The sequence below is a fragment of the Phalangium opilio genome, unplaced genomic scaffold, assembly GCF_054372755.1.
Source record: "Phalangium opilio isolate 3A_F unplaced genomic scaffold, DU_Popi_V2 ptg000042l_1, whole genome shotgun sequence".
NCBI classification, from domain to species: Eukaryota; Metazoa; Arthropoda; class Arachnida; order Opiliones; family Phalangiidae; genus Phalangium; species Phalangium opilio.
Genome location: NW_028324166.1, coordinates 1,061,603 through 1,089,398, shown reverse-complemented (window position 1 = coordinate 1,089,398; position 27,796 = coordinate 1,061,603). Strand labels below are relative to the sequence as shown.

Below are 27,796 nucleotides of genomic sequence, written 5' to 3'. Positions count from 1 at the left end.
TACAAAACTACATCTACCATTCAAATGGACATAATTTTCTTAAATAATTACATTATTTGTGAGCTCGTTAATAATTGAAAAGAGCCATTTGCGCTTGTGGGCCAGTAAGACGTTTCCCCAACTCCATTTTCGAAAACAGCTCTAACTTCAAAATGTCACTTTTCCGTTCAACAACCTTTTACGTCACTGTGACGAGCCCATCAACCACACATCAAGAAAACCGCGATTTCCGTGAAATTCTCGTTACTGAACGTATTTCCGTCTTAGTAAACAAGATTTAAAAAACCATGTACACTATTTTACATCGACTTTCAAAAAGATTTTATCGTTTTTATTATTATTCTTAAAGTTACATTATCAAAACAATTGAACACATTGATTAATGGGTATCAAAATATAGTATTCTTAAAAATAGGCCTAACTAAGCTACAAACAGATCCAACACCTTTAGTTTAACTGATTACATATTGGGCTTATTTTTTAACACCAAATATCTGATGTACTATCACCTCCCGGATATCTCATCTCGTGGGCCAAAACCGGACCATTAGGCTGGCGACCAAAATCGACCAAGAAATCCTGGTTTAGCGTCAAACCACCTGTATCGGTATTGACGTCAACTCGCAACATCATAGCTCCTCCCCTAGAGATCAAATCTTAACAAAAAATACTGATTTGACCTTGAAATCATTAAAAGTAAACTTGCAAGGCTATCTGCGGATAAAACTGTTTATCCCAGCTCGTGTACAACGACGTTGTAACGTATAATCGCTTCCCGTCCAAACTTAGCTGCAGCATTTGAGGTCCACCGCGAATGGGTCGTCCTTTGACGCACAAAAGTGGTGTTTGATTCATATCTTTGGGTTGCACAACTGAACCTTCAGCCATACTACCTCCAAGATAAATCTGCTCCAACAAACGAAAATTTATAACTTGCAAATAAAAAGTAGTAGAGTTTCGATACCTGGCCTGTAAGAACGGGATTGTCAGGGTCCGTTACGTCGTACTGACGAATGTCGCCTTGCACCCAGTTACTGAAGTACAAGTACTTATCATCCAGTGACATAAGAATGTCGGTAATTATGCCTACGATGAATGAATTATAGAAGTTAAACTGCTTTGAACACAATTACGATAAGGAGCAAAGTTTTGCAGTGCAAGGAGTAAGCTTATGGTAACAACACTAATTTGATATTAACCTGGCATCTCGGGTAAGATCCAATACTGAACCTCAATAGCTGGCACAGAGATAACCTTCTTCACGGTCCAATCACCCTAGCAGTTGTACAAACAAATTTTATTTGCGTAACCGATTATCCATGACCTCAAGACACTAAATAAGAGATGAAAGTTACGTTTTCCAAACTAAACTTGAAGACGGTAGATGACAAAGCGCATCCAACAAATCCGTAAGATTTAGAGGGGTCATGCGCAAAACGAACTTCCAGAGGCATGTACCCGTCATCACCCAAATCGATGCGTTTCAACAAAGTACGCTCTTTCCAGTTCCACAAGTTCAAGTGGTGACCGTATTGCGCTATTAGAGGTAACAAGTCGAACTTCGGCAGTTAACTATCGAGGACTAAGGGGAAAGTACTTGAGTTTTAACTTACAAACTTGGGTAGGATCAAATCCCCTCTTGAATTCGTTGGGTGGTCCCCATTCGGTGCTGATCATGATGTTGAATCGAGGCTGGTACCAGAAATCGTAACCCAGAATTCCATCTTGGGTATCCCTTTCCCAAATGCCCATGGGCTCGAACGTCTTGCCGTCCAGCAGAATGAATGAACCTTTCCCATTACCTTGCCCGTCGCCCATCGTGCTAATCATAATTTCACCCGAAGCCAAACAGTGAGTGGTGTGAGGTGCACTTACATCGAATGTCTCGCGGAGAACCGACCCTTCAATGACCTGAAATCAAAATGAACACGTGAAGTTCAACAACGGACTTAGTAACTCTGAATAGAAGCAGCAAATAAGTAGTTTTGCAGCAAGATCCGATCATGGACATCATTGACCATTACTTACCTTTTGAATGGTCGGAGCTCTGGGATTTTTCCTCATATCGCAAACGTAGATCCTGTCGCTGTTGAGACAGGGCATCAACAGGCGATCTCTGCAAAGTGGTTTCCCGTGACAACTGCTACAAACGTTCCATCCGGTGTGATGCACTTCGTCACCGACGTTCGTGACACACAAACGGTGAATGACTTGACTGTAGGTCGGAGAATTCGGGTCGACGTCGACGGTAGCCAAGTAATCAGGGACCTTGCTGCACTTGGGGTAGGGCTGGGCGCACGTAACGTACATGATCTTCTCCCTCGGACCCTTCATGGCGTCCAATGGCGTCAAGTAACCCGGCCCACAACGCCCTAAAATTGGCAAACGTTAAACACCATAAATCATGTACTCCATAAATAAATTAACTCCTCGCTAACTCTCTAAGTAATGGATGGTCCAGAATTGTCATTGGACGACAATTACTTACACTTATGCAGCCGCGTAACTCACCTGGCTTAAGTTCTTCAACTTCGCTTGATGATTCAGCCGACATAATGGAATGGATCTTCACTCGCTCCCAATTCAAACCTCAGTTAAACGTCGAAATACCGGACGTTCTTTGCCCCGACAATAAAATTGAAGAGTGATCCTAAAATGTGCCTAAACTTCTGGTTTTATACCCTTGAAAAAAATTACAAAACTAATTAACTGTAAAATAATAAATTCAGTGTTTAATAATAATATAAACTTACCTAAATATTTTTTAAACAACTTAAATAAAAATCCTTCGCAGCTAAATCCCGATTGATTTGTCACTTCAGCGATTTTTTTTTTCGCAGAATATTTTAAAAACTAAATCTAAACAGAAGTAGGATGTTTAGACTTTGAATTTCACTTGAAATATCGTTCGAGTGCGTTTTTTTCCGTGAAGAAATTGGATCAAGTCGTAATCGTTTACAAGTGTGAAATGTACGGTCTACGGTGACACCAATGCAATAATGGTACGGCTATTACCGTAACAAAGGACACCCAATAAACAAGTTATGTTTAGGGGTGTGATAGGGGATGACCCCTTAATTAAATTAGCATTGTCTTTCAGTTTATTACATACATTTAAGGGTTATACCATAAGTTTATGAGATATGTTCACTCCATAAGTTTGTCACTGGTTACTGAGAGATTGTCATGAAGTGAATGACGTAGGTCATAGATTCTCGCAAAGCGACGCCTGGTGAGGCGTTGTCAAAGGCTTATTTCAAGTCGTTCTCGAACTAGCTCGAGCTATCTCTAGCCTTACGAAGCATAGTGTTATACTTATGGACCATATCACTTATAAACTTATGATCAAACCTACACAGATATCACCGTAGCCCTATTACATCTCACAGTTGTTTACCATCACGTGTTTTTTAATATGGAGAGGTCACTCAGGCCAGTTCCTCAAAAAATGCGCAAGTCAAACAAACAGGTTTTTTTCTATTGAAATATGAAAACTTAAGATATAAATACCTCGGTTGCTTGTAATCAAATTGCAGCATAGAAAACTGATCTCACATGGGACCATGTACTATTAAATAAACTTTAATTTTGATTATTAAAAAGTTAGGACAGAATGAGAAGCAGTCGAAAGCGTATCCTAAAGACGTTTACTTGATATTTCAATTGATGACAGTTTATTCTCAAGGTTAAATTGAAGCTATGAAGTCTTCAGACAGAGATAGGAAATCTATCTACATTGATAAACGACTTTATATAATATTTGTCTCTAGGCCTACATGTACCGTGTATTTTAAAACAAGTTGGGAGACCAAAATAAACCTCTCCGAGTCGAGACAAGGGCTATCTACCCACTTAAAAGATTTGTTTTTAAATAATTAAATAAATGTAATTTATATTTATTATTTTAATCGTCATTAATTTACCTTAATTCAAGTTGAGTCGTTATAAGAAACTTTATTCCTAAAATCATTTGAAACATAGCTATTGTTTACGTTTTAATTCTAGCGTATTCCTCTTTAACAACTTTTGGAAATTTAGAGTATACAAGTTGGTCGATTCCCGACACACATACACACAGATATGTCCAGTGTAACACCTCTCCGTGACGTCATCGTCACTATGAGAGGTAATTAAAGTAGAATTGCGAATATCTTTCGTTATAAATGGAATTTATTTTATGCAAAATTAAAATTAAGTATTTTTAAAAAGATTCATAAATGATTTTAATGTTATCAATTTACAACGATTAAAAACTTATCATAGACCATTCCATTAATTTGCAAAAGAGAAGCAAACACCATAGGGGCTGGGGAAGTCACCATCTTGGGTTATTAGTTCCCGTGCGCCAGGAAGCACCGCTAGAGTGCTCAATTTGTTATAATAGTTTTACATGTTTTCAACAGCCATGGTCAATTATAAGTGCCTGTTTTGTTTTACCATTATCAAAATTCAACTTTTAGGCCAATCTTCTACATTTTATTTCAAATAACTTATGGATTGAGTTTTATCAGAGAAGGGTTATTATATTTATATAATATGAATTATCTTAATCCCATATCGTGAAATTTAACGTTAGAAAATAGGTGGAATAAAAGCGTTGACAGCGAGAAATATGAAATTTTGTTTTTCGTTGTAAAACACTAGCGTTTGGCAAGGTCTGCTAGTACAGAGGATTGTACTTCCTCTACGCACAGTCAGTGTTTATTCCAAAAAGTTGAAAACATCATAAACTGCTTCGAAAATGGCGAACTATAGAAACTTACTACTGAAATGAAATAATCTTGTTGGAATTGTTTTTTAAAGTGAAACATTAAATCTTGAGGTCTCATGGTTATCTGTCCCATTATCCGCAGTGGGGTCCCCGATGGATTAGAGTGGTGTCCCCAAAGGCTCACACCGTCACAAGGGCAAGAAATAAGTCACCTCCGATAAGCCTAGTTGTTTAATCCAGAACTGATTTACTGCCCATTGTGTCCACTGTCTTTGAATTTGTTTTAGAAGAGCTGTGTATTCTTCACAGCCTTAACATGGTTATCTTTTTGTAATTTGAGATTTAGATATCTCTTATCTTTCGTGAAATTGAAATGAATTCTTCTATTCATTTAACGATGAGATTATCTTTACAAGGACAAATTTGTAAAATAAATTTTACTCTTTATGTTCTACAAATATAGTTTGTAATCAGCTATCTAAAGATCATCATATAATCTTCCCTAGGAATAAGGACAAAATGTACAGTTCATATAAAAGAACGATTTTATCGCCAGAAGTCTGGTATTTCAGCTCCAATGTAGACGAATTTGATCTGAAATGCACTTGTGTTTTGCTAGTGAGACTCGATCAAGGTCTTTTAATGTACTGTTTTATGCCATCAAAATAACGGTTTACTGGAAAACGTTGAAAGAATTAGTTATTCGTCCGATAACATAACAGCGACTGGCCTGTTAGAAAAATAGCTTATTTTTTAGCAAAGATTTTAGTGTTAATCATCTTAAAATGGGTTCCTTCATTTTGGATGATTTTTGTGAATCTCCATTTTGGGTATGTTTTTCTTTTTACTTTTTTTTTCAACATTTACAATAAATTGCTAAGTATATCAATGATTATGAGGCTAGAGGAATACATTTTTAATAAACATAACAAATGAGTATCGAAAGGCGATTAAATATGTTAAGTTAACTGTGTGATTAGTGTTAGCTACTGCAATTTTATCATGACAGCATTAAGTCACAAAGACTTAATGATATAATCAGTTCCAATCTCCATAATTCTTATTAGTTGTATTACTTTACCAAGGTCCTGAATACATTAACTGATGACATTTGCGTTTTAATCATGAACTCTGTTATTATATTCAATAGGACGCAAATTTGACATGGTACACGGATGATCCAGACTTGACTCCTTGTTTTCAAAAGACCATTCTGGTCTGGGTGCCATGCGCGATACTCTGGTTGTTCCTTCCATTGGAAATCGCGTTGATCGCCAAGTCGGAGCGGCGAAGCGTCCGTTGTTCTCATCTTACCATTACGAAAAGTGTAAGTCCTTAGGCACCTAACGAGCACAAAGCATCATTGCAATACGCATTGTTGTACATCCGCAGTAGCAGGATCCACTGTAATATCTAAAACTTAGGCACTAGTTTTGATTTGTGTTTTCAGCTCTTGGTTTTGTTACTGGCCGCAATTAGCGTCTTAAAATTTGCTAAACAAATATACTACGGCGATTTTCAAGTCGTTGACAATTTGGCGGTCGTCCTTCAATTTGGAACTTACGTAAGACATTTTAAAATAATCCATCGCGTTTTTGAATTAATGTGAACTCACGTGTTGCAGATCTTGGCGTTATTCCTCGTCATTTACGGCAGAGGGGGTGGCACGGTGTTGTCGGGAATCCTGACATGCTTTTGGTTCCTCTTATCACTAACGCAAACTATCACACTGAGATCCACCATCATCAAGTACTATTTACAAGTAAGCAAAGGTTTTCTTTCCTTACAATTGCAGCAAAATAGAAACGTGAAATATTTCAGAACAACAGAGATGACTATTTCGGGTTGGTAATTGAGTGTGCAATTTACCCTTTAGTAGTAATTACCCTCGTATTACACACACTGAGTGACGCCTCTTCGCACTGCGAAAAACATACGTACGAAATCGAAGGTGAAATGGTAATATGCTACGAATTTGTTGTTTATGTATTATAAGTTTGACACTGATTACTAGGAGCTCTAGCCTTCTCGCTTGTCGCTCTTGATTAAGTTCTCAGTCAGGTTTTAGTGTCATACTTATGGCACATATAAACTAAGTTTTTTCTATTAAAAATCCTTAACAAAAAGATGATTATTTCAAAAGATTAAGAAATCAAGGGAAGATGACGCATCGTTTTGTTCACGTATGGTTCATTCATGGATTACTAGGTAAATCTTTTCTCACTCTTGAATTCTTATATATTGCTTATTTCCCTTATTTGAAGAAATTATTGTATTGTAATTCTAATTTTCAAGTTTTTCTTTCATTTTTTTTTAACGAATTGTAGCTCCCTGTGGAAAGGTTGGAAGAAAAACCTGGAGCCATCGGATGTGTACGACTTGAATGACGCGGAGCGAGCGCTGACTGTCTCGCGCATATTCGAAAAATACTGGAAACCGAAAGATGAGACCAAAAATTACGGCAATGAAATGGAAATGAAAAGATTTTCGGAAGAAAGAAACAGAGGGATAGATTTAAGGAAGTCAATCACTTGGCCCTTGTTGAGGACAATCGGGCCTTGCTTGATTGCTGGAGTGGTCCTACAAGTTCTGTCCGACGTAGTCTCTGTGGGTCCTGCCCTTTTGACAGGGTAAACAGTTTCACTTTTTAACCATATATGAAACTTCATAACATAAGAGATTATTTATGGGAAATCAAATTTAAATAAAACGAACAAGTTGGCACATGGTTTTCACTTGAGTGTGAAATGAAGTTCCTTTGTTGCTGTTAGTTGTTTGTTTGCTCGTATTGAAGCGTAGAGAAAGGTCCAATCACATGAGCAATAACATTTTGCGTTTCTGGGGGTCAGTTATGTTAAGCTGAAAGTTTTCATTCTACTGAATATTCTTTAAAAGTGATTCTAACAGAGGTTTGAATTGCAAGTGGTTGGCCACGATGCATTAAGTAAACTTTAAAACAGTTCATCAGTTTATTGACTTATGTTTTAGTTCCATCATTGATTACTCTTCGAGCGAAGATCCTTTGTGGAAGGGGATTTTCTACGCTTGCCTTTACGGTTTGGCCAGTTTCGCGCAATCTTTGTTGCAAGAAGGCAGCGCCATTTTCCACACCAAACTAGGACTGAGACTCAAATCCGCCACCATGCACGTTCTGTACAAAAAAGTAAGTTAATGTTATGGTGATAGTGGAACGCTAGTTCATTAATGAGATTCGTCGAAGCAGACATTTCGCTTGACGAGCAGCGATCGACGTGACTTGACCATGGGCGAAATACTGAACACGATGTACGTGGACACGAACAGATTCCAAATTCTGTCGCCCCAACTGTGCCTCTTGTGGTCGGTCCCGGTACAAACAGTACTGTGCTTCGCCTTCATGTATCAAGAACTGGGCTATTCGGCCTTTGCTGGCATCGTACCTATTGTTTTTCTTCTTCCACTGAACTATCTCAGCACCAGGAAATGCAAAGAATTGCAGGTAAATGTTATCAAACCAAAACATATTCAGACCCTAGTCGGAACCTTACGCATAAAGTATTACCAATCTCCAGTAGAATGCATCAATGAAATGTTAACAGTGATTTATAATAAAACTTTTCAAAAATTTCGCATTCGAAAAGATGATAGAGTGCTTTCAATTCTCGAACAAACATACTTTTCAAGAGTTGCCTACGTAGGCAGCACCTCAAGTATAGGCTAGAACTTCTTCTGTTCTAGGTCGTTGTCACATTGCCTACAGTAGGCAACGAAACTATGCTAGTATAACCAGAAATGAGATGAGACCAGAAGTACTGAGCTAACCAAATTCTTCACTTGGCGAAAGTGAATATTCTTGATAAGACACCATCGGTTGGCCCTCTGGTAGCGGTTTCTGAATTTTCCCTCAAAAACGTGAGACGCTCGTGGCGGTAGACGGCCGAACTAGATTCAAGCACCCGCGCCCGTGATCCGCGGTTTTAGGTTGAGGGGAAGGGGGTAGGGAATGTTTTTTGGAACTAGACCAATTTTTTCTCTCTAGTGTAGGCGAGATGGAAGCGGCATAAAATCCTCAAATTTGTTCACTAGTGCCAGGATCTATTAGTACCAATGCTAGAGCCCTTCACTTCTAGTCTCATCTCACTTCTGGTATAACCAGTGACTAGTAAAAATAGAGATGGATTGTGGAATGTTCTTGAATTCAACTCCGCGAGCATAAACTGGGAGAAAGGGGTCCAAGGGGGTAAAATTGGGTCCTTCTTGTCACGTGGGTTACTGTTTCTTTATTGAGTTACTATTTTGTGCCTTCTCTCCAACACAAAATGTACTAATTTCAAAATAAATTTCGTATTAATGAAGCAATTACAATCAACATTCTCACGAGAGGAGAGTTCGTAGTGCGAAATTGAGGAAATCTGAGGCTCCTTGCCACGTGATAAGCGATAATCAAGTTTTTCCTTTCTCCCGTTGTGGTATTTAAGGTTTTCAATCTAAAAAGTGAGAACAATTCCTCTCGTTTTCACTCCTCAGCATACGCGGATGGTCAGCTGGCTTTGATTTTAGTACCTAAAATTGCAAAGAGCAGATACTACTCCTTTGAGTTTCTTGTAAACACCTTCGAACTTGGAACTCGCCAGTTAAAGAAGGCATAGGTGGATGAGACAAATTATTTCAAATCTGCCACAGGTACCACGTGACGCCAAGATACAAAGACCTCACTTGTAATGGGACAGGACACGTAGTCCTTGTATTTCGCAATATTGCACTATTTTTCAAAATAAAGCGAACTAAGCTTCTTTGAACGACGCCTCTCCTCAGTCACGTGCCTATGACGTATTTGAAATAATTTTTACCCACCCACCGATGCCTTTTTTACAAACCCTTTAAGTTACAACAGTTCACCTGATGCACTTTATTGAGACGAATTTAAGCTGTGGAGTTTCTGTGAACAGTTTCTTGAATCATCTCGTTTATTAGATCGAGCTGATGATGCTTAAGGACAAGAGAATGAAAATGATGAGTGAAATCTTGAACGGAATCCGCGTCTTGAAGTTGTACGCCTGGGAGAAATCATTCCACAGAATTGTTCTTGAAATCAGGAAAAAAGAAACTGCGCTGCTGAAGAAACAAGGCCTCTTTAAAACAATAAATGGATTTATAGCTGCTCTCGTACCGGTTTTGGTACGAACATAAAAACTTTAGAAGACTTGGATTATTATTATAGATCGTGCATGGGGAACATAGAGTTGTAGAGATTTCAGCTCCGTATCTGTTTCTGGCTTAAGCGTTCTCACTCGCCTCAAAATGGCGGATATCACAGAAATCTCTACGCTTTTGCCAGGCTCAAGAAAGCCGTTAACGCCACATTACAGTGATGAGATAAGAACACGGGTTGAAGGTGGTTTAAGTTTTACTGTGGGTGGTCATCAACTCTTGTTAAACTCTCCATCTTCAGGACTTATACACTCTTTTTACCTCCCTATTGATTTTAAGATCCTACAGACATTGTTTCTAAATTTTCAGATTAATTACCCGTGTTTCGCCATGTACGTATTAATCGACGACGATAACGTTCTGACCTCGAGGAAAGCTTTCGTGTCCTTTCAGTTGTCGCGATTATTAGCGACGTCAATGGTCATGTTTCCGGATTTAATAAATACCCTAGTTTTGGTAAGAACGGTGTCCGGGAGGGTCAAAAGATAAATCTACTGTTAGCTTCTTTTACTAAATATATTAAGTGTTTAAGATAATTAAAGATTTGATAGTTTCTAGATTTTGGAAAAATGAATAGCATTTGACGTTATTTGGTACATTATAGAAGTAGATATGATATGACGAAACTTTTCGGTTCCCACCTTATTATCGGGAAGAACTCATATAAGCAATTCCGGTATGAGCGAATCCCACAATAGCGGTCCTCGTAACCGCTGTTCCCCAAATAGCGGCTTCCCGAAACCCCAGTTTCCCCGTTACGGCGGTTCTAGTAAACTCGGCGTACCGTTACAACAGTTCCCAAAAGAGCAGTGAACAAGACGACCCAAGAGCTCGTAATAGTAGCCACATCGTACCCTAGTTAACAGGCGTACATAAAATGTATGTACTACTACTTTTAACTGTGCTAAAATGATTACCCGTAGTAGTGGGGTGGCGTAGCGGTTAGCGCTTTCGCCTCGCAGCAAGAGGATTCCGGGTTCGATCCCGGACTGTGGCACCGGGTGAAAATCTCGGAACAAATCCTTCTGCGTAGAGTTTGCAAGTTCTCTCCCCGCTTGTCAAAGGAGTTTTCCTCCGCGGTCTAACCCGGTTTCTCCTTTCCATCAAAACTTGCAGAGGTTAACGGTAATAGTTAGTATAGGGCGCTGTCGGTTAGCTGTGGCATAGGGGCTAGCCACCACCCCTCTATGCATTGTAAAGGGACCCACCTGTAAACAAGCCCAAGGCTTAGTGTGGAAATCCCTTCATAGGCAAAGCTTAGATTATTATTATTATTATTATTATTATTATTATTATTATTGTAATCCTTACTTCAATAAATTTATGTTACAATTGTAGTAGTGCGACACAATGAAAAATTTTGAGCGAGTAGCCCCTCGATGCGCTACCCTTAACATTGCTAAAATGATTACCCGTAAGACCATTTTAAGAACAACAATGCTAAAATGATTACACACAAATAACCCTTAATAGAAGAACATAAAGTTTTCGTGATTACCCACTCGATGATCGAGTTACCATTAACAGTGCTAAAATGATTACGTACTTAACGCGCGATTAATACACGTACAGAAAGTTTTAGTTTACAACATAGACTTATGCCGACGCATAATTTTCGCATCTTACAAATTTATAAAAAGAACTTATGGCCAGAAGCGCTTGAAAGAGAAAGAATTCGGTGAAACACCCAATAATTGTAATATCCCGGTGCCTTAAGGCTATTCTAAAAATACTTGCTTTTGCTTTTAAAATTTCCCTCGATTTCTTTGAATGTTGAAATTGGGGATAGGGTAGCGTGATTGGAAGCGTAAAAACCTTATTGTCGACCTATGACAGACTACGTTTATTTGACCCGGATATGCATACAACGCCATAACGAAAATAAGACCCGCCTCTTCTTTCATATCCCACCGTCACGGGTAAGGGGGTCGTGGACTTGGACGCGCACCCGAATAACCCTGTTACCCATTCCGTCTTAAAAAAATAAATCTATCCCTGATAGTACAAAACATTTTTCCTACAAAGAGGTATTGCTTTTAGAAAAATAATTGTACAGGATTGTCACACTTTGACCTTCCCTTTAGTTGAAAAATCTCAAAATAACGGAAATTCACTAATTAATTCTCTACAGACACATGTCTCGGTAAAAAGAATTGCAAACTTGTTGCGTCTTGGGGAAACCAAGAATTACGTGGAGCAGATGGCTAGCGACGCCCAATTTGGTATGTCAATTAATGACGTGAAAAAATGAGATGGGTTGCTATTTATTTCCGGTAAAACTTCCTACGCAATTTAATCTCTTAATTTTGAAGGAACTTCTTCAGAACTTAATCCACCAATTCGGATCATTGGTATAAACAAAAAAAATCCTCCTATAATCATTGGGTTGGTTTCCACAGTAGCTTTATGCCGCGGTCAATAGAAATTCTGGCTTATCACAATAATCAATTTTAGAATGAAACCAAGGATAGTCTTAACTATCACCTAAAAATGTCATTAGCAAAAAAAGCCAATCAACATGTCGCTTTTTGATTGTGTCCAGATATTTTTTAACTCGCAATTAGTCAATTTTGTCCCAAGTTAACATCAATTTATTTCTATAAAAATGTCAGCGATTGAGATTGAGAAGGGAACGTTTCGTTGGAACCTGGAAAACGAAGCAGCGGCGTCTCTTCGGGACATCAATTTCAAAGTGTCCCGTGGTTCTTTGGTGGCAGTGGTGGGTCCGGTGGGTTCTGGCAAGTCTTCCCTCTTGTCCGCTTTGGTGTCCGAGATGCCGAAGGTGGAGGGGGAGGTGCGAGTGGCCGGGAGAGTGGGGTACGCCACTCAACAAGCCTGGATCCAGAATGCCTCACTCAGACAGAACATACTCTTCGTCGACGAAATGGATCGGGAAAGATACGACAGAGTCATACGCGCATGCGCCCTACAACCGGACCTAGACCAGCTTCCCGCTGATGACGAAACCGAGATAGGAGAAAGAGTACGTATTATCGTTGCTATCGTTAGTAATACGTTCGTTTACTAATTTTACATGACAGGGTATCAACTTGAGTGGTGGTCAGAAGCAAAGGGTCAACGTGGCCAGAGCCATTTACCGCGATGACGATGTTTATCTCTTCGATGACCCGTTGGGGGCGGTTGACTCGCACGTGGCCAAACATCTATTCAACGAAGTCATTGGACCAAAGGGATTGCTTCGAAACAAAGTAAATAACGCTACTGTTGTATTTTATATGAAAGCGCTAAGAGTCCATTAATCTAATGAGTGTGGTCGACATGTCGTTTCGTTTGCATCCCGGTATTAGTTGAATATGGCGTCCCGTAATTATTATCAGTGTTTTCACTGTGAAACAAATTTCAGTTGATATCTCTAGATTTTAATTTAAAGCAAAGGGTGGCTCCGTTGATGCCCCTTAAAGATGACTTTTCTACTACACAGTGGCTAAGCTTGGTAAAGGCTAGTTAATCCAAAGGCAGGAACCAATCAGACTAAATGCACTAGGCCTGATTGGTTCCTGCCTTTGGCAAGATAAAATTCGTGTCCAGAAGATTAGCGCTTTAAATCCTCGCAACTTCGATAATAGCGAAATTAAACCCTTTTGAGTCGGTCACTTTTGATAGCTGCTTTTGTTTGGAAGTTCCTTGCTCGCTCGACAAGTAGGTTTTCAATCTTTTACAGACGAGGGTTTTGGTGACGCACAACTTGAGCTTCATCCGAGAAGTGGACGAGATCTTCTTCATGAACAACGGACGAATCATCGAAAGGGGAACCTATGACGAAATCATGAGTCGTCAGGGAATGGCCAGAGATTATTTCAGTCAACACATGAGTGACATGAGCGACGAGAATAAAGAAGAACCCTGGTGAGTAAAAATCGAGCTATATCTAAACTTTCTACAGCTAGTTCGAAGTAAAAAAGATAAAAATTCATAGAAATTAGTAATATCTTTTGGTAATAGCGAATTTCTTTGTGGACAAATGCCTTGTGGCGTGTACTGTTTGTGAAGAGCCTTTATTTTTAATTTCTTGAATTGACTCTTTCAAGTTTAACAAGCTTTGATATTTTATGAATTTTTGGTAATGCGTTTTTTTAGTAAGATAAATATCAAATCATCCCAAGGAAAAGTCTCACATGAAGATGAGGCAAAACTCATGACTAAAGAGACGCTCAAAGGAGGAAATGTATGTGCTCTTTAATATACGAAGGCAGTTTGGACTTTTTTTAGCATCTTGAGAACTAGTTTTCTCTACTCAAATTTTAACTCGTGATAATGTTATTGTGCATTTGCAGATATCCTTATCACAATACAAGCCATATTTTAAAGCCTGCGGTATAACATGGTGTGCGATCATCGAATCATTAATCATTAGTAGTGTAGTCCTTAATTTCGCGTCAGTGTATTGGCTGTCTCTGTGGTGCGCGGACTCAAAGGAAGATTTTCAAGCGAACCCAGACTTAAAGGCAACCCGGATAGCGGTCTTATTCGTTATTGGTCTAAGCCAAGCCATTATGCTAATTCTGTACGGAACCATGTCTATCTTTCGCTGTCTACGAGCGGCAAACTGTCTACACGGGAAAATGCTCGAGAGTGTATCTCGTTCTCCCATGTCCTTTTTCGACACGACCCCCCTTGGAAGGATACTCAATCGTTTCTCCCAAGATATTGACGCCCTCGATCAGCAATTACCTTTAATGTTAGTGTTGACCAATAGGGGATTGATATTTTTATTTGTTTACCCGATAGGAAATGCATTTTATTTACCATTATTCATAATTCCTTGCGTTCTTGTTGTCGTTGGATACCTTTTACTTCAGGTAGGAACTCGATTTCAGTCTCCTGTTAATTATTCATTAACACTCTCAATAGTTAATTGCCGTGGTTAAACACAGAATTCGTAACGAGTGAGGGGTAGATCTTTAATTATCATGAAGTTGGTTGCATTTAAAAGCCTCGAGAGCTTCAACTTAAACTAGAGAAAAATCGAAAACATCAACTTAGTCAAAATTATTACCGACATTTCCTAAAATTAACAGACATTTACAAGTTTTTAGAAAGTCTCATTAAGCGTTGAAAAGCCCTTATATCTACGGGAAATAGGCCTTGACCACAGGACTGTACTTACTGAGACTTCACCACCAAGAACTTTCCTCGCGAAATATAAAATAACTCTAAAAATCTTTTAAATATTGAATCTCTTAAAGAGTTTTGGCACTATTGCAAAATGTTGTAGAAAGTATGCACGTCTTATCCCCCCAACCGGAGTGCTCGCGCCCACTTCTGGGGTATTTACTTCTAAAACTGAAAATTTTCCCTTATCTTTGACAGCGTTTCTTGATGTCGAGCAATCGTCAATTCAAGCGCATAACTAGCTTGAGAAATTCTTTCTTGTTTTCGCACGTGGGAGGATCGGTGGCTGGCAGCACTGTCATCAGGGCTTGTGACGCCGGACAGAACTTCGAAGGACAATTCTTGAAACTGATCGACGAATGCACTGCCGCCAACTACATGATGAACATGGCGCAAAGGTATTTCATTCACTGATTATTTTAATTGCGTCTTTTTCGTTTTGGAGAGACAGCCTTTTATCAGCATCTACACTTCATTTTTACCTTTGTGTTGAAATCGGGCAGTGGATGCCAAGCAAAGCGGGCATTCCTAGTGGCTACTTATTTCTCCAATTCAATAAAATGCAATTTCTTTCCAGATGGCTGACAGTACGCCACAATATCTTGAGCAATTGCTTGATGTTTTGCACCGCAATTTTCATAATTTTGAGCAAAGGGACTCTGTCAGCTGATTTTGTTGGATTGATCTTGGCTAATGCCGATCGGGTAAGTAAAGACGAAGCCAGTAAATCGAAATCTCCGCTGGTTTTTCTTTTAACTCTTGATACTAGCTTGATTGTGAAACATCGCTGAAGTAGGACGATACAATGACTTATAGTTACAGAATTAACAAAGAGATGGAATTGCATGTAGGGGTTTGAATGGCAGATTAAGTGAGCAAAATATCACAGCTATCAGGCTTTAGCGACAATGTAATTTTAAACCTAGGGCCGCATTTTTGAATGTTTTTTTATTTTTATAAAGTGTAGGAGCTAGTTTGGATAACATTCTGATACGTTTTCAAGAAAGCGTTTAATTGCCATTTCATGACATTTCATTGACAAGCTTAATTACTTCTCCGAGTGACGATAACGTCACGGAGAGGTGCTGTACTGCATCTGTAATATCAGGAATGGTAATACGTCCTGGAAAGAGGGTAGGAAATTTGGGAAACGGGCATGACCAGGCACCCTATCCCCTACTTGATCGGCACTTTTGTTTTAATTTATATATTTCCGGTGAAATATCATTATCCTTACACTTTAGGCTTTATAATTTATTATTATTTTTTTAAATTTAAATGTCTAACGATAAATTCCCTTGAATTTAGGTAGTAAATCACTAAATTGCGCTAATTATTTATTTTCTGCAAATTAAGTACTAATTTAATATTTTGATCTAACAGCTTGTACAATATCTGAAATTATTCATCGCTGGCTCTACGGGTTTGGAATCAAATGTCGTCTCCATAGAAAGAGTTGACGAATACTGCCGTTTGGAGTCCGAGGCCGAGTGGGAGAAACCAGAATCTCAACCCCCAGCCGACTGGCCTCAACGAGGACAAATCATATTCCAGAACTACAGCACCAGATACCGAGAAGGATTGGATTTGGTCTTGAAGGACATAGATGTCAAGATCGAAGCTGGAGAGAAGGTGGGCGTGGTGGGTCGGACAGGCGCCGGAAAGTCGTCGCTGACGATGGCGCTCTTCCGTCTCATCGAGGGGGTGCGCGGTCAGATCGTCATAGACGGAGTTGAAGTGGAGCGATTGGGCTTGTCCGATTTGAGATCGCGGCTGACCATCATCCCCCAAGAGCCCGTTCTCTTCTCGGGCACGCTCAGACTCAACCTGGATCCTTTTGGACAAAAAGATGACCAGCAACTGTGGGCTGCTCTGGAACACTCGCACCTGAAGTCCTTCGTGGCGTCACTCGAGCAGGGACTGGATCACCCCGTGGCCGAAGGAGGTAACAACTTGAGCGTCGGTCAGCGTCAGTTGGTCTGCTTGGCCCGTGCCTTGTTGAGGAACACCAAGATCCTGATCTTGGACGAAGCGACGGCCTCTGTCGATATGGACACCGACGATCTCATTCAAGAGACCATCAAGAAGGAATTCGCCCACTCTACCATCATCACCATCGCGCACAGAATTAACACCATCTTGGACTACGACAAGTTAGTTTACCTACCTATTAAACCGGCTTATAATAATGGGGCTAATTTTATGTTACTTAACTCTTCATAGGGTGATGGTTCTCGATCAGGGACGAATTGTGGAATTCGACTCTCCAGATGCTCTCTTGAAGAATGAACAATCAATGTTCTACGATTTGGCCAAAGATGCCAATATAGTCTAGATCACCTTTAAGAACGTTTAATGTCATGTACTTGATGGTCTTTACTATGTAATTAGCACATTTTAATTGTCTCAACTAGTTAAGACATCGATAATCATTGGATTAGTAATTGATCAGAGCAAATCAAAAAGTTGTCAATGGAATCAAATTAAAAAAATAAGTTTCATTATGTATTCGTTCGCTCATCGTGATTAAAACTACATCTAACGCGTTTTTGATTTTTATGGTTTTTATTATTTCGCTTCATTTACTTCAGCTTGTATTTAAGCAATTTAGTTCTTCGCTGTAGTCGGTGATAGTCTCGCTCTGTTTATATAGAAAAATAGAAATATTTGACTTTCAATTTCAAATTTAAACCAAACCAAAGCGATTGACAATTATAAAGCAGATAAATTGGTCTACTCTAGGCCCGAAAAATAAACACAGCAGTCTCGTTTGACATTAGACAAGTAAGAAATTTGTTCTTCAAATTTTTTCACAAGTTATCTAATGCGTTGTGTATCAATGACAGCTGCTGATAATAGATTTATCTATCTCTATTCAGTGCTACAGAGAGAGAGAGTGACTGTAGGCCCGATTGGTCAGCCTAGATTACATCTTGGGAGATGCCCCCTTGTGAGGTTGTCTACTGAGATAACGGTTAGATCATAGATTAAATTACAGCTTGGGATACGGCCCCTTGTGAGGTTGTCTACTGAGATAACGGTTAGATCATAGATTAGATCACAGCATGTAATAGGCCACGTATCAATTGTGAAAAGAGGAAACCGTACACAATTAAAAAACCAGATACGCCCCCCCCCCTATTCTGAAAACGATATCTTTAGAAAGATTGAAGGGTAAAAAATACATAATTTGAGATTAAATTTATTTATTTTACCTACTATGGTTCACCATTTTGAAATTAAGTTCGGCTCATTTCAGTGATAGAGAACCCACCGTTCAGAATTATATTCATTTTGACCAATAAGATAATTTTCACGCGCTAACCCATCAAATTCAAGAACAATTACTTTTCAAAAGGTTATTTTACCAGTTACTCTCAAACCACTTTAGAGTTATGACTGAGTACGGCATCGTGTATAAAATCCCTTCGGCTGAGGAGTACCGTCATACTTTCGAGTTTGATTTTGAGTTTAAAATCTTAAATTTCTTAAGCTACAGTTATGATTTTGGTCAGTTTATCGAGGGTTACGATTATAAAGGGCCAACACCGTATGAAGGAGTCGAATGGCAAGTCATTCCAAGGGTGTGCCCTCGAGGATCTAGACAAGATCATGACAGACATAGAGCCATGTCACTATATTTGAGGATTTTAACCATCCCTTCAGAGGCGTCTCTGGCAGTTTCTGCTAGCAACATCAGTGTGTTCATAAAGGGAGATCCTAGCGAATATCAGATTTATAGATTCGAGGATATTCAAAATACAAAATATCATTGGGGTTCCTGCACATGGAGTGGAAATGGTGTGCAACATTCCAAACGAATTAGCTACATTAGAGATAACCATGAGACAATGCTACCGAACGGTGATTTGACTTTGCAATTCAAGGGTACAGTGAATATTCAATTTGATCCAGCGCTTTGTAAACTCTCGTCAAAGACTACCTCGGTATCCAAGACTCAGCTAATATCCAAGGCTTTAACCGGCGCAGACGTCACCCGCGAAATTGTCAAGAAACTCTTGGCGGAAGGAATGGGATCTGACGTTGTCCTTAAAGCCAGAGGTCAAGAGTTCAAATGCCACAAATGGATTCTACCACTGAGATGCGAGTACTTTCGAGCCATGTTCTCTAGCGGGTTGAAAGAGAGTCAAGACGGAGTTGTGGATTTCAGTCAAGACATGGACGGTGAAGAACTGAAAGACTTGCTGGATTACTTGTACTTGGGGATGGCATCTAACTTGGACAAGACTTGCGGCGTCATGTTGAAGATGGCCGAGATGTTAGACCTTCAAGATTTGAAATCGCAAAGCGAGAAATTACTGATTCAACAATTGAAGATGGACAACGCCTGGGATTTGTTAAACCTCGCTCGCGAGCAACGGTCAAAAAGTTTGCAAAAAGAGGCTCTTTTGTTATTGGCTAAAATCGCCGATTAAGAATGTAATCAAATTTTTTTCCTGTTAAAATAGAACAATCCTTGGCTTCAGTATTAGTTTTACAATTTTTGAAACAGCAACGTTTATTCATAGAAAAAATACTGAAAAGGCACCGATAAAATTTATACACTTAATTATGGCGTAAACGAGGAATTAAATACATATGTCTATTATAATTACAACAATAATTATTACATAAAATTATTTTTAATTTAATCGATTTGAAAAAAATGTTAATTTTTAAAATTGTTAATTATGTCCAATTTAATTATATATATTTTTAATTTGTAACTTTTTGGGTTAAATATTAATAGATTAAAATTACTGAACAATTTTGAATATAATTAAGGCATTAATTAATCTTAATTTAAGGCAATTAATTGAATAGTTTTTGAGCTAATATTATTTTTTTAATTGAAATTATTGCCCGAAATGTTTGATCCATAGTAGAGAAACAAAAGCGAATTAAACGATGAAAACGTTCATTTAGTTTAAACGTTATTCTACTGAATTTTTTTTAGCTAAGCCTAAATGCATAGGAAGATGAGTTTAATTACGTTTTAAATGACTTGTTCATAATTGGAAGTTTGTTTTTGGTTTAGTAGAATTAGTTTATAGGCTTATATTTACATTAACTGCTAAATAAGTCGCAGTATCAAAAAGCTAACGAGAATTTTCATTTTTCTAATGGCAAATTTTTTAGATAGAGCAATTTACAATACTATATTTGAAGCAATTATTGTGTTATAATTGTGCATAGACGTGAATTTACGTGTTAGTTTGTTAAACAGTACTGAAGAGCATTGGTATTATTTACAGTGTACAATACGATTTGAGTTGGTTAAAATTCACAAATTCAAAATTTTTGAGTTAAAACGCAACCTAACAAAAGATAAACTACCTGGTGTCAATAATGAACACGTGGTTCTATATATTTCTCCATTGAGCAATTCTAAACTCAATCTAATTTTTTTTTTATTTTTGAGTTTTCATGGGAGAGGGGTTAATATGTCTTGCCCGACTTGTTAAATTCAAATTTTTTATCAATATTGCTTTTACGAGATGCAATATTTATTTATTTTGTTGTTGAATTTGACTGAAAGGGTTATTTCTTTTTACAATTATTGACTAAGTATACAGTACTACCTACATTACAATATTTCATTGCCGCTGTAGATACGAATGACTCATGAGAAATGTTTTTTACAAGTTTAAAATTAAATATGCTTTTTGGGATTTAGTTATTAAACTAAAAATTGTTATTTAATAAAGTAAAATTAATATTAAATAGTACGGCATAATTAGGTTAAGACAAGGGAAGTGCAATAACCAATAGATCAAGTTTTTGAGTGTTTATGGAAATAGAGGAAGTGAGGTGAATGAATATGTAATTTCATATCTTTATAAGAGAAAAGTAGTGTTGCCGTCAACATGAGTTTTCACAAAAAATCTTAAAAATCTATGGATAATCCAGCAGTCATAATGTCGAAGTGAGCATGAAGATTTGAAACAAGTATTTTGATTTCTTTTCAAAATAGTAGTAAAATTCACCAACATATTTGACTTAATTTTGAATTTATTTTCAAAGTTGACAATATTACTACTAAAAATCAGAAAATTACTCGAGCAGTTTCCCGCCAAATCCGACCGTGCCTCTCAACGGCCAAAGAGCTTCAACCAATCAAAGAAGGGAACACTAAAACCTACAGATACGCGACTTCGTTTTGACCTTGAGAAAGTAGGCCTACCGTTCACGGGAACACTCTTTTCGCGTTCCGTTATTTGGTTGACCAATGAGAGAGCTAGTCGTAAAATGCCGGATAATTCGGAAAGTACAGAGTTGAAAATATTCTACGATGCTTAGGCCTAATATTTTCAGTTTGAAAAATCGGTTAAAATAGCGTTTCATTAACCATTTAAAAACAAAATGAACACGCTACCAACCCATCACATGGCGCTAACGAAAGTCACATTAATTCTTTAAACCTTCATGATCTCCTCAATTAAACACGGGCGTATCTACAGCGGGCAATTTTTATTATACAACATGATACCTTTACGAGCATTAAAACATTGACATAGAAATGTTAAACTTGTTAATTACGATACCAATGTCAACGTTTTTAGATTTCTATCCTTTCTTAATTTGGTAATGAGTAAAGCGTTGAATGATAATTATTACAATATGGTGGACGGATTAGAGACACTGTCAACATAAATTGACGCTTCAAGGATCGTGGAACAAGTCGGAATCGAATAACTTCGACCCGACACCTATAAACAATTAGTAGATCATTCGACTTTATGGTCAATTGTCATTTTATACATTATGACCAGTTTTGCTTACGTTTCTTTAAATTCTAGCGATTCTTTATCTATATCAGAAGTAAATCACGTGTTTTGTTTGAGTGACGTATTTAATTTGCATTATTAATTTATTGTTAACAGAGTTTATTTAAAATTCTTAAAATCCCCCGATCTTTTTGGCCCATTTCTAAATTCACTCATGACTTGCCAGGTTTTTCCTGACCCGTCACAGAAACCCTTAGTTAGACACTTCCTCAAAATAGGTGTATGATTTACTTCTGATATAAATATAACTTCTGGAAACGGTTTGTTTTTTACATTAACGATTAATTTTAACAACGTTTTAATTAATATTAAGTGTTTTAATATTATAGTTTCTATCGAGACTAATTTCACATTAAAAACAGTATAGTTTTGTTTCTAAGTTGTGTAGAAAAGAATGGTGGTGGTTTATTAAAAAATATCGTGATTAAAGTTTTAATTGTAAATTAGTGATTAAAATTTTGATTATTAATTTAAGTGTTTAGTAGTAAAATGTAGATTACTGCAAGAGCTTTAATATAAGACCAAGAACGTCAAAATCCGATGATAAATTAAAAAGTTATGAAGGTTGAAAGATCAGAGAATATTTTAAAATTTCTTCATGACGTCATGGAATATTCTGAAAATATTATTCACATTCGTATCTTTCTTATTTATGGTCCGATTTTCACGATCTTGGTCTCATTTTAAAGCTCAGTTTGAGATCTATTGAAATTTGTAAGTGAATAAATTATCAATTAAACGGATGATTTTGATTGGCTGCAATAATTTCAAAACCTTCAAACCTTTAACAACCATTCCTTTCTAGCACACTTTAGAATTTAAATCATTGCTGTTTAATTAAATTTAAACAGCAATTAATTTAATTGCTGAGCCATTGATGATTAAAATTTGTTAACTATTGAAACGTAATATCACGTATATAAGTACATTAGCTTTAAATATATATTTTTATTATTATTTATATGTTTATGGTAAATACCCGCTAACATATATTGCATTAACATATTTATTTGTTTGTTTACGGTAATAAAGGCGACAATATCGCGCGTAAAATATTTTGAAAGCGATATTTTCCATGAGCACAGTTGACCTCGGGGGGCGTTTAATTTATTTTAATCACGATGTCACGTGATAACGTTAATTATTCATTTATTTATTTATTTTAAAAGTGAAGTGAAATATTAGAGTTCATGGTATTCGAACTGAGCTCATTGTAAGCATATTGTAGGTACAAAGTAGGTCAAAATCAGTCCAAAGCTGACGAAATTACGACATACTTTGTTCGAAAATTCATTTAAAACTTTGTTAGTTTTGGTCCAATTTCGACATAATTTGTCTCATCTTATACGGAGTTCTATCCGAACACGCGACTTTCTAAAAACCGCGTTTTATTCGCGATACCTATCCCTTTAAATAGATGACGTCACGAGATGACTTAATTATTCTCCTCGTGAGAGCAATGATGATTCGTTGAACACTTGGCTGGTGAATCGACGCTAGTTTTGCCGCTAGCTTTGTCAGCTTCGTTGTCATTGGTTGATGGCATGTCACCTAAAAGGGCTTTGGCGATCCAAGGATCGTTCTTGAAGCCTTTGCAGAATTCTTCACGGCTTAATTTACCGTCTTGATTCTGTTTCATAGATATTAATTTTGTCTTGATCAACTCGATAACAACATTTGTATCTCGGGAGTGTCATGCTTTAAGCTGGACAACAACAGTAGCTGGGAATTTTGGAGCTGTTCATGCAGTTTTATGGGTAGACAAGTGCAAAAGCGGTGAAAACTCGTTAAGAAATGTAAAGCACTTTCAAACAGCAGTGAAAACCTCGATTAGAAATGTAAAGCACTTTCAAACAGCAGTGAAAACCTCGATTAGAAATGCAAAGCACTTTCGAACAGCAGTGAAAACCTCGATTAGAAATGCAAAGCACTTTCGAACAGCAGTGAAAACCTCGATTAGAAATGCCAAACACTTTCGAACAGCAGTGAAAACCTCGATTAGAAATGCCAAACACTTTCGAACAGCAGTGAAAACCTCGATTAGAAATGCCAAACACTTTCAAACAGCAGTGAAAATCTCGATAAGAAATGCCAAACACTTTCAAACAGCAGTGAAAATCTCGATTAGAAATGCCAAACACTTTCAAACAGCAGTGAAAATCTCGATAAGAAATGCCAAACACTTTCAAACAGCAGTGAAAATCTCGATAAGAAATGCCAAACACTTTCAAACAGCAGTGAAAATCTCGATTAGAAATGCCAAACACTTTCAAACAGCAGTGAAAATCTCGATTAGAAATGCCAAACACTTTCAAACAGCAGTGAAAATCTCGATAAGAAATGCGAAGCACTTTCAAAAAGCAGTGAAAAACTCAATAAGAAATGCAAAACACTTTCAAACACGGTAACAAATGCAAAACACTTTCAAAAAACGTAAATCTGTGCAAAAACTCAAAAACAAACCAATACTTAAATACCAGATTTTGAACCTAATGTGTTCTTGACGTACAAAATGGGGAGGCTTAAGCATTTTGGCAAAGACATCAGTAACTCAAAAACTTACCTTATCTAATTTGGCGAATAGCTGATTGACCCTTTTTTCAGGCGAGTCGACTGTTGAACCGGCGTCTCCATTTTGACTTCCATTCTCGTGGCTCCGCGAACGTTGACTGGCATGCAGTCGTTGAGGCATCGTCTTGCCGTGCAACGCGTAGATCGAACGGACAATGTCCAACATTTCCGATTGCGTCACGTAACCGTCGTTGTCCAAGTCGTACAAATTAAAGGCCCCTAATTAACAACAAGAACAACAAGCCAATTAGGTTTAAAGTGAGAATGAAATGAACGGAAGGGAAAGACGTGACTCTTACAATTCAGTTTCTCTTCAACAGATCCCCTACTTGCTACGGATATTGCTCGGATAAATTCCTTAAATGTTATCACGCCATCCTGTGAGAGAAAGACAAAATATTTATTACATTTAGGAATTTGCTTTTTAATTGTAAAGAGGATAGATAATAAGGAAAGAAAAGTAAATATTATTTTGCGACCAAATTAGCATATGCAGTCTTAATTTCCATGTTTGCAGGGTGTTTCTGATAAATCTTCCATAAATTAAAGGAAGTGTTGTTTTTGGAGTAAAACTGAGTGTAAAGTGTCAAAGAACATGGGGTCTGCAACAATAGGCCTTTATAGAAAGTTTTTACGGCTTGCGCACCTTGTTGATTTGTTCCGCCGCGCCTGCGCATTATAACAACCATACGTCACCAAAATTCTCTCTGACGTGACGTCACTAACCTTATCCGTTAAGCCTAGGCTTCCATAGCCCATTTTAAGCGATGGATACACAGGAGAACGAGTAAGTTATTTTAAATATTAATTAATTAGAGGAACAAACGCGTTAAAAAAAGCCCACCATTTTATCAGTCTGCTTTATCTCTCCAAATCTTGCCTCCAGTTCGTGTTTTTTATAACACAAAACTGGCTGAACTGAACTGACTCAATTTGAACTACAAGAGGGGCCAAGTACCCATAATTCCTTTAGAACTTTCTGTAAAGGCCTATTAGCAACGAAGATATGGCCCCTGAAACAAGGAAATAGACAAAAAGTAGAGGAAGATGTATTCGGCCTCATCAACTTGTTTAGAATTATTATAGAGTTTCAATAACATGCAATCGAACAACGTTTTTTAACCACTTCTTTACCCAGCAGAAGTTTATTAATCGGGTAGAAGTATGCCTATGCTGGTAAATAAAGCTAACTCAAAGTGCCATGGCAAACTTTGTCATGGAAGGTTCAATAACCTTGTTCGATTTAATCCCATTGAAACTATCTAATAATTCCATTTCTAAACAAGTTGATGAAGCTGAATACTTTGTCCTCTCCATTTTTGACTACTATCTTGTTTTAGGGGCCAACCTAAACTAAATGTTTTAGACCCCATGTTCTGGTGAAACATTTCATTCAGTGTCACCAAAGTATATGGCATACTTATCAAAAACACCTTGTATGGAATTTTTGTATTGGACAAAGCCCTCTCCCAACCCCTATAGAGTATTTCGTTATTTACTTACTTTGTTTACATCAAAGACGTTGAATACATAGTCAACGAATCTTCCCGGATTACCCGATGGAAAAAACTGGCCGTAGATATTGGCAAACTCCTATTGTGACAATCATTTCAAATTTAATTGTTAATAAAAATCGCGGTTTTAACTCGGGCTACGTTCCGACTAATTTGTAAGGCTGCGTTAAAACAGTTCTTACTCACAACTTTCGACATGAAACCCGTTGGACAATCACGGATAAAGTCTTTGTACCATTTTTGCAACTGAGGACCCTCAACTGAAAATAAGAATAAATTAGATAAAGAATTTAAAAAATTACGTTAAATTATATTTAATTACAAAACTGGTTAATTTTTAATAAATTGCAATAAAAAGACAATCACGGATAACGTCTTTGTACCATTTTTTGCAACTGAGGAAATTACCGTAATTTTTAAAAATGGTAATTTACCGAAACATTACCGGTAAATTACCGATTTAAATTTTGGAATAACAAAAATTACCGTAATTTATGCTATTTTATACTTTCGCGGGCTTATTACCGCGGTAATTTACCGGTAAATTACCATTTTAAAATTACAGTAAAATATAAATGGGTAATTTACACCGTATTTGGTAAATTACCGGTAATTTACGAACGGTAAATAACCGACTCACATCATCCCTCGACTGAATAAAAATTAAGATAAAGAATCTCAAAAAATAATTTAAAGTTCATTAAAATTAACTGGTTATATTTAAAAAAATTACTTTAAAAAATGGTCTAATGTAGAGGTTGCTGCTACCTCTGCAGTAGACCATTTTTCAAAAGTAGGTGGCTAAAATTGAGGTACTACTTTTAATGCTCATTGATAATTGACTGAGTTCAAGAAATATAGCAAGTTGTACCCTTTGAGTAGTATAGTAAACTTGTTTCACCCTCACAACTAACAAACGTTTATTAAAACCTTTTAATTGATTAAACATAACTTCCTCTATCAAAATATTAATATATTTTGAATAACAACGAACATTAATAAGAATATTGTAGTAAAAATATCTTTGAACCTGAACCTTTTACCTCTGAAGGTCGCTTAGGGACTCGTGGGGGGGGGGAGTTTTGACGAAAGAGGGTAGCAATATTTAGTGACAGGTGGTAATACGCCTCGATTAACTTCCCTAAACCCCTCCCTCCATGCCCCCCTGGCGTTATCCTTTCATCTCCGAACTAATTGGGTTATTATCTCGTCCCTTAATGAAGTAGCAGCACATTTTTTATCTCGTGTTGCAAAAAAAGTAGCAAGGCGTTATAATTACTTACTATATAGGGTGTTTGTGATAAGTATGCCATAAATTAAGTTGCAGTGTTCTTTGGGAAATCAATTTTGAGTCAAAAATGTTCTATACTTCTATCGCCATTTTGCTACAAGGGACACCGTTTTCGAGTTAAGATTACTATATATGGGGTGTTCCTGATAAGTATGCCATAAATTAAGTGGCAGTGTTCTTTGGGAAATCAAATTTGAGTCAAAAATGTTCTATACTTCTATCTATGACATTTTGTCACAAGGGACACCGTTTTCGAGTTAGGATTTGACTGTGTCCCTGTGTCCCTTTTGGCAAAAGTTACAATTTCGACTGAAGAAGTTTTGACTAAGGCCTAGAAATGTTTTCCACGTTACAATCATTTTTTAATGCACTCAACTTTCCACTAAACATTTTTGTTATCCCATTCCTTTTAAGTTGCCTTAAATGGGGCCCCATTCCCAAATCCCCATGAGCTTCATTATGAAAGGACCCTACTTTGGGCAAATAGTAAAAAAAGGTACGCAACCGTAAGTTTATTTTGACCCTCGTGCATTCTTTCATAGAATGAATGACGTCAGACTTCACGTCAATGGCACGCGGGCCTTCAAGACAGATTGGG

At 37.5% G+C, this 27,796-nt stretch overlaps 4 protein-coding genes and 1 long non-coding RNA gene across 8 annotated transcripts in view; 2 read left to right on the top strand and 3 right to left on the bottom strand.

Annotated features, from left to right (window-relative positions):
• Positions 1-297: 297 nt before the first annotated feature.
• LOC149678096 (methanethiol oxidase-like) lies at positions 298-2,878 on the bottom strand. Of its 2 annotated transcripts, XM_089836104.1 has the most exons (9): positions 2,754-2,878; positions 2,512-2,682; positions 2,029-2,372; positions 1,614-1,911; positions 1,356-1,537; positions 1,200-1,275; positions 965-1,086; positions 707-906; positions 298-643 (listed from the first exon to the last, which is right to left on the bottom strand). In XM_089836104.1, the coding sequence occupies exons 2-9, from the start codon at positions 2,552-2,554 to the stop codon at positions 481-483; spliced, it is 1,428 nt and encodes a 475-aa protein (XP_089692230.1). In that variant the 5' UTR covers positions 2,555-2,682; positions 2,754-2,878; the 3' UTR covers positions 298-480. The 2 variants fall into 2 exon arrangements, with proteins under 2 accessions (XP_089692230.1, XP_089692231.1); XM_089836105.1 differs by lacking the exon at positions 2,754-2,878 and having other exon boundaries at positions 2,512-2,698.
• A 2,526-nt stretch (positions 2,879-5,404) lies between these two features.
• LOC149678094 (ATP-binding cassette sub-family C member 1-like) lies at positions 5,405-17,540 on the top strand. 2 transcript variants are annotated; one of them, XM_089836102.1, is made up of 21 exons: positions 5,405-5,541; positions 5,862-6,038; positions 6,162-6,275; positions 6,336-6,473; positions 6,533-6,670; positions 6,855-6,919; positions 7,039-7,341; positions 7,700-7,874; positions 7,935-8,189; positions 9,665-9,868; positions 10,211-10,357; positions 12,033-12,123; positions 12,514-12,884; positions 12,943-13,110; positions 13,584-13,768; positions 14,000-14,087; positions 14,197-14,721; positions 15,233-15,432; positions 15,612-15,738; positions 16,418-17,187; positions 17,258-17,540. In XM_089836102.1, exons 1-21 carry the CDS (start codon positions 5,497-5,499, stop codon positions 17,367-17,369), a joined length of 4,398 nt encoding a protein of 1,465 aa, XP_089692228.1. In that variant the 5' UTR covers positions 5,405-5,496; the 3' UTR covers positions 17,370-17,540. The 2 variants fall into 2 exon arrangements, with proteins under 2 accessions (XP_089692228.1, XP_089692229.1); XM_089836103.1 differs by lacking the exons at positions 5,405-5,541; positions 5,862-6,038 and having other exon boundaries at positions 6,588-6,670.
• Positions 13,541-15,154, bottom strand: LOC149678095 (uncharacterized). Its single transcript, XR_016366029.1, has 3 exons — positions 14,943-15,154; positions 14,669-14,876; positions 13,541-13,675 (listed from the first exon to the last, which is right to left on the bottom strand). It is a non-coding gene; the product is annotated as an uncharacterized LOC149678095 (long non-coding RNA).
• An 889-nt stretch (positions 17,541-18,429) lies between the features above and the next one.
• On the top strand, positions 18,430-19,470 carry LOC149678093 (speckle-type POZ protein-like). Its single transcript, XM_089836987.1, has one exon. The coding sequence runs from the start codon at positions 18,430-18,432 to the stop codon at positions 19,468-19,470; it is 1,041 nt and encodes a 346-aa protein (XP_089693113.1).
• A 3,355-nt stretch (positions 19,471-22,825) lies between these two features.
• The window catches only part of LOC149678092 (neuronal calcium sensor 1-like), a 39,835-nt gene continuing 34,864 nt past the window's right edge, over positions 22,826-27,796 (bottom strand). For both annotated transcript variants that reach the window (XM_089836101.1, XM_089836100.1), the window contains exons 2-6: positions 26,094-26,167; positions 25,897-25,986; positions 24,693-24,771; positions 24,386-24,612; positions 22,826-23,452 (exon numbers count right to left, since the gene is read on the bottom strand). In XM_089836101.1, coding sequence (XP_089692227.1) covers positions 23,258-23,452; positions 24,386-24,612; positions 24,693-24,771; positions 25,897-25,986; positions 26,094-26,105 — 603 coding nt within the window. In that variant the 5' untranslated portion in view covers positions 26,106-26,167 and the 3' untranslated portion in view covers positions 22,826-23,257. The remainder of the gene's footprint in view (positions 23,453-24,385; positions 24,613-24,692; positions 24,772-25,896; positions 25,987-26,093; positions 26,168-27,796) is intronic.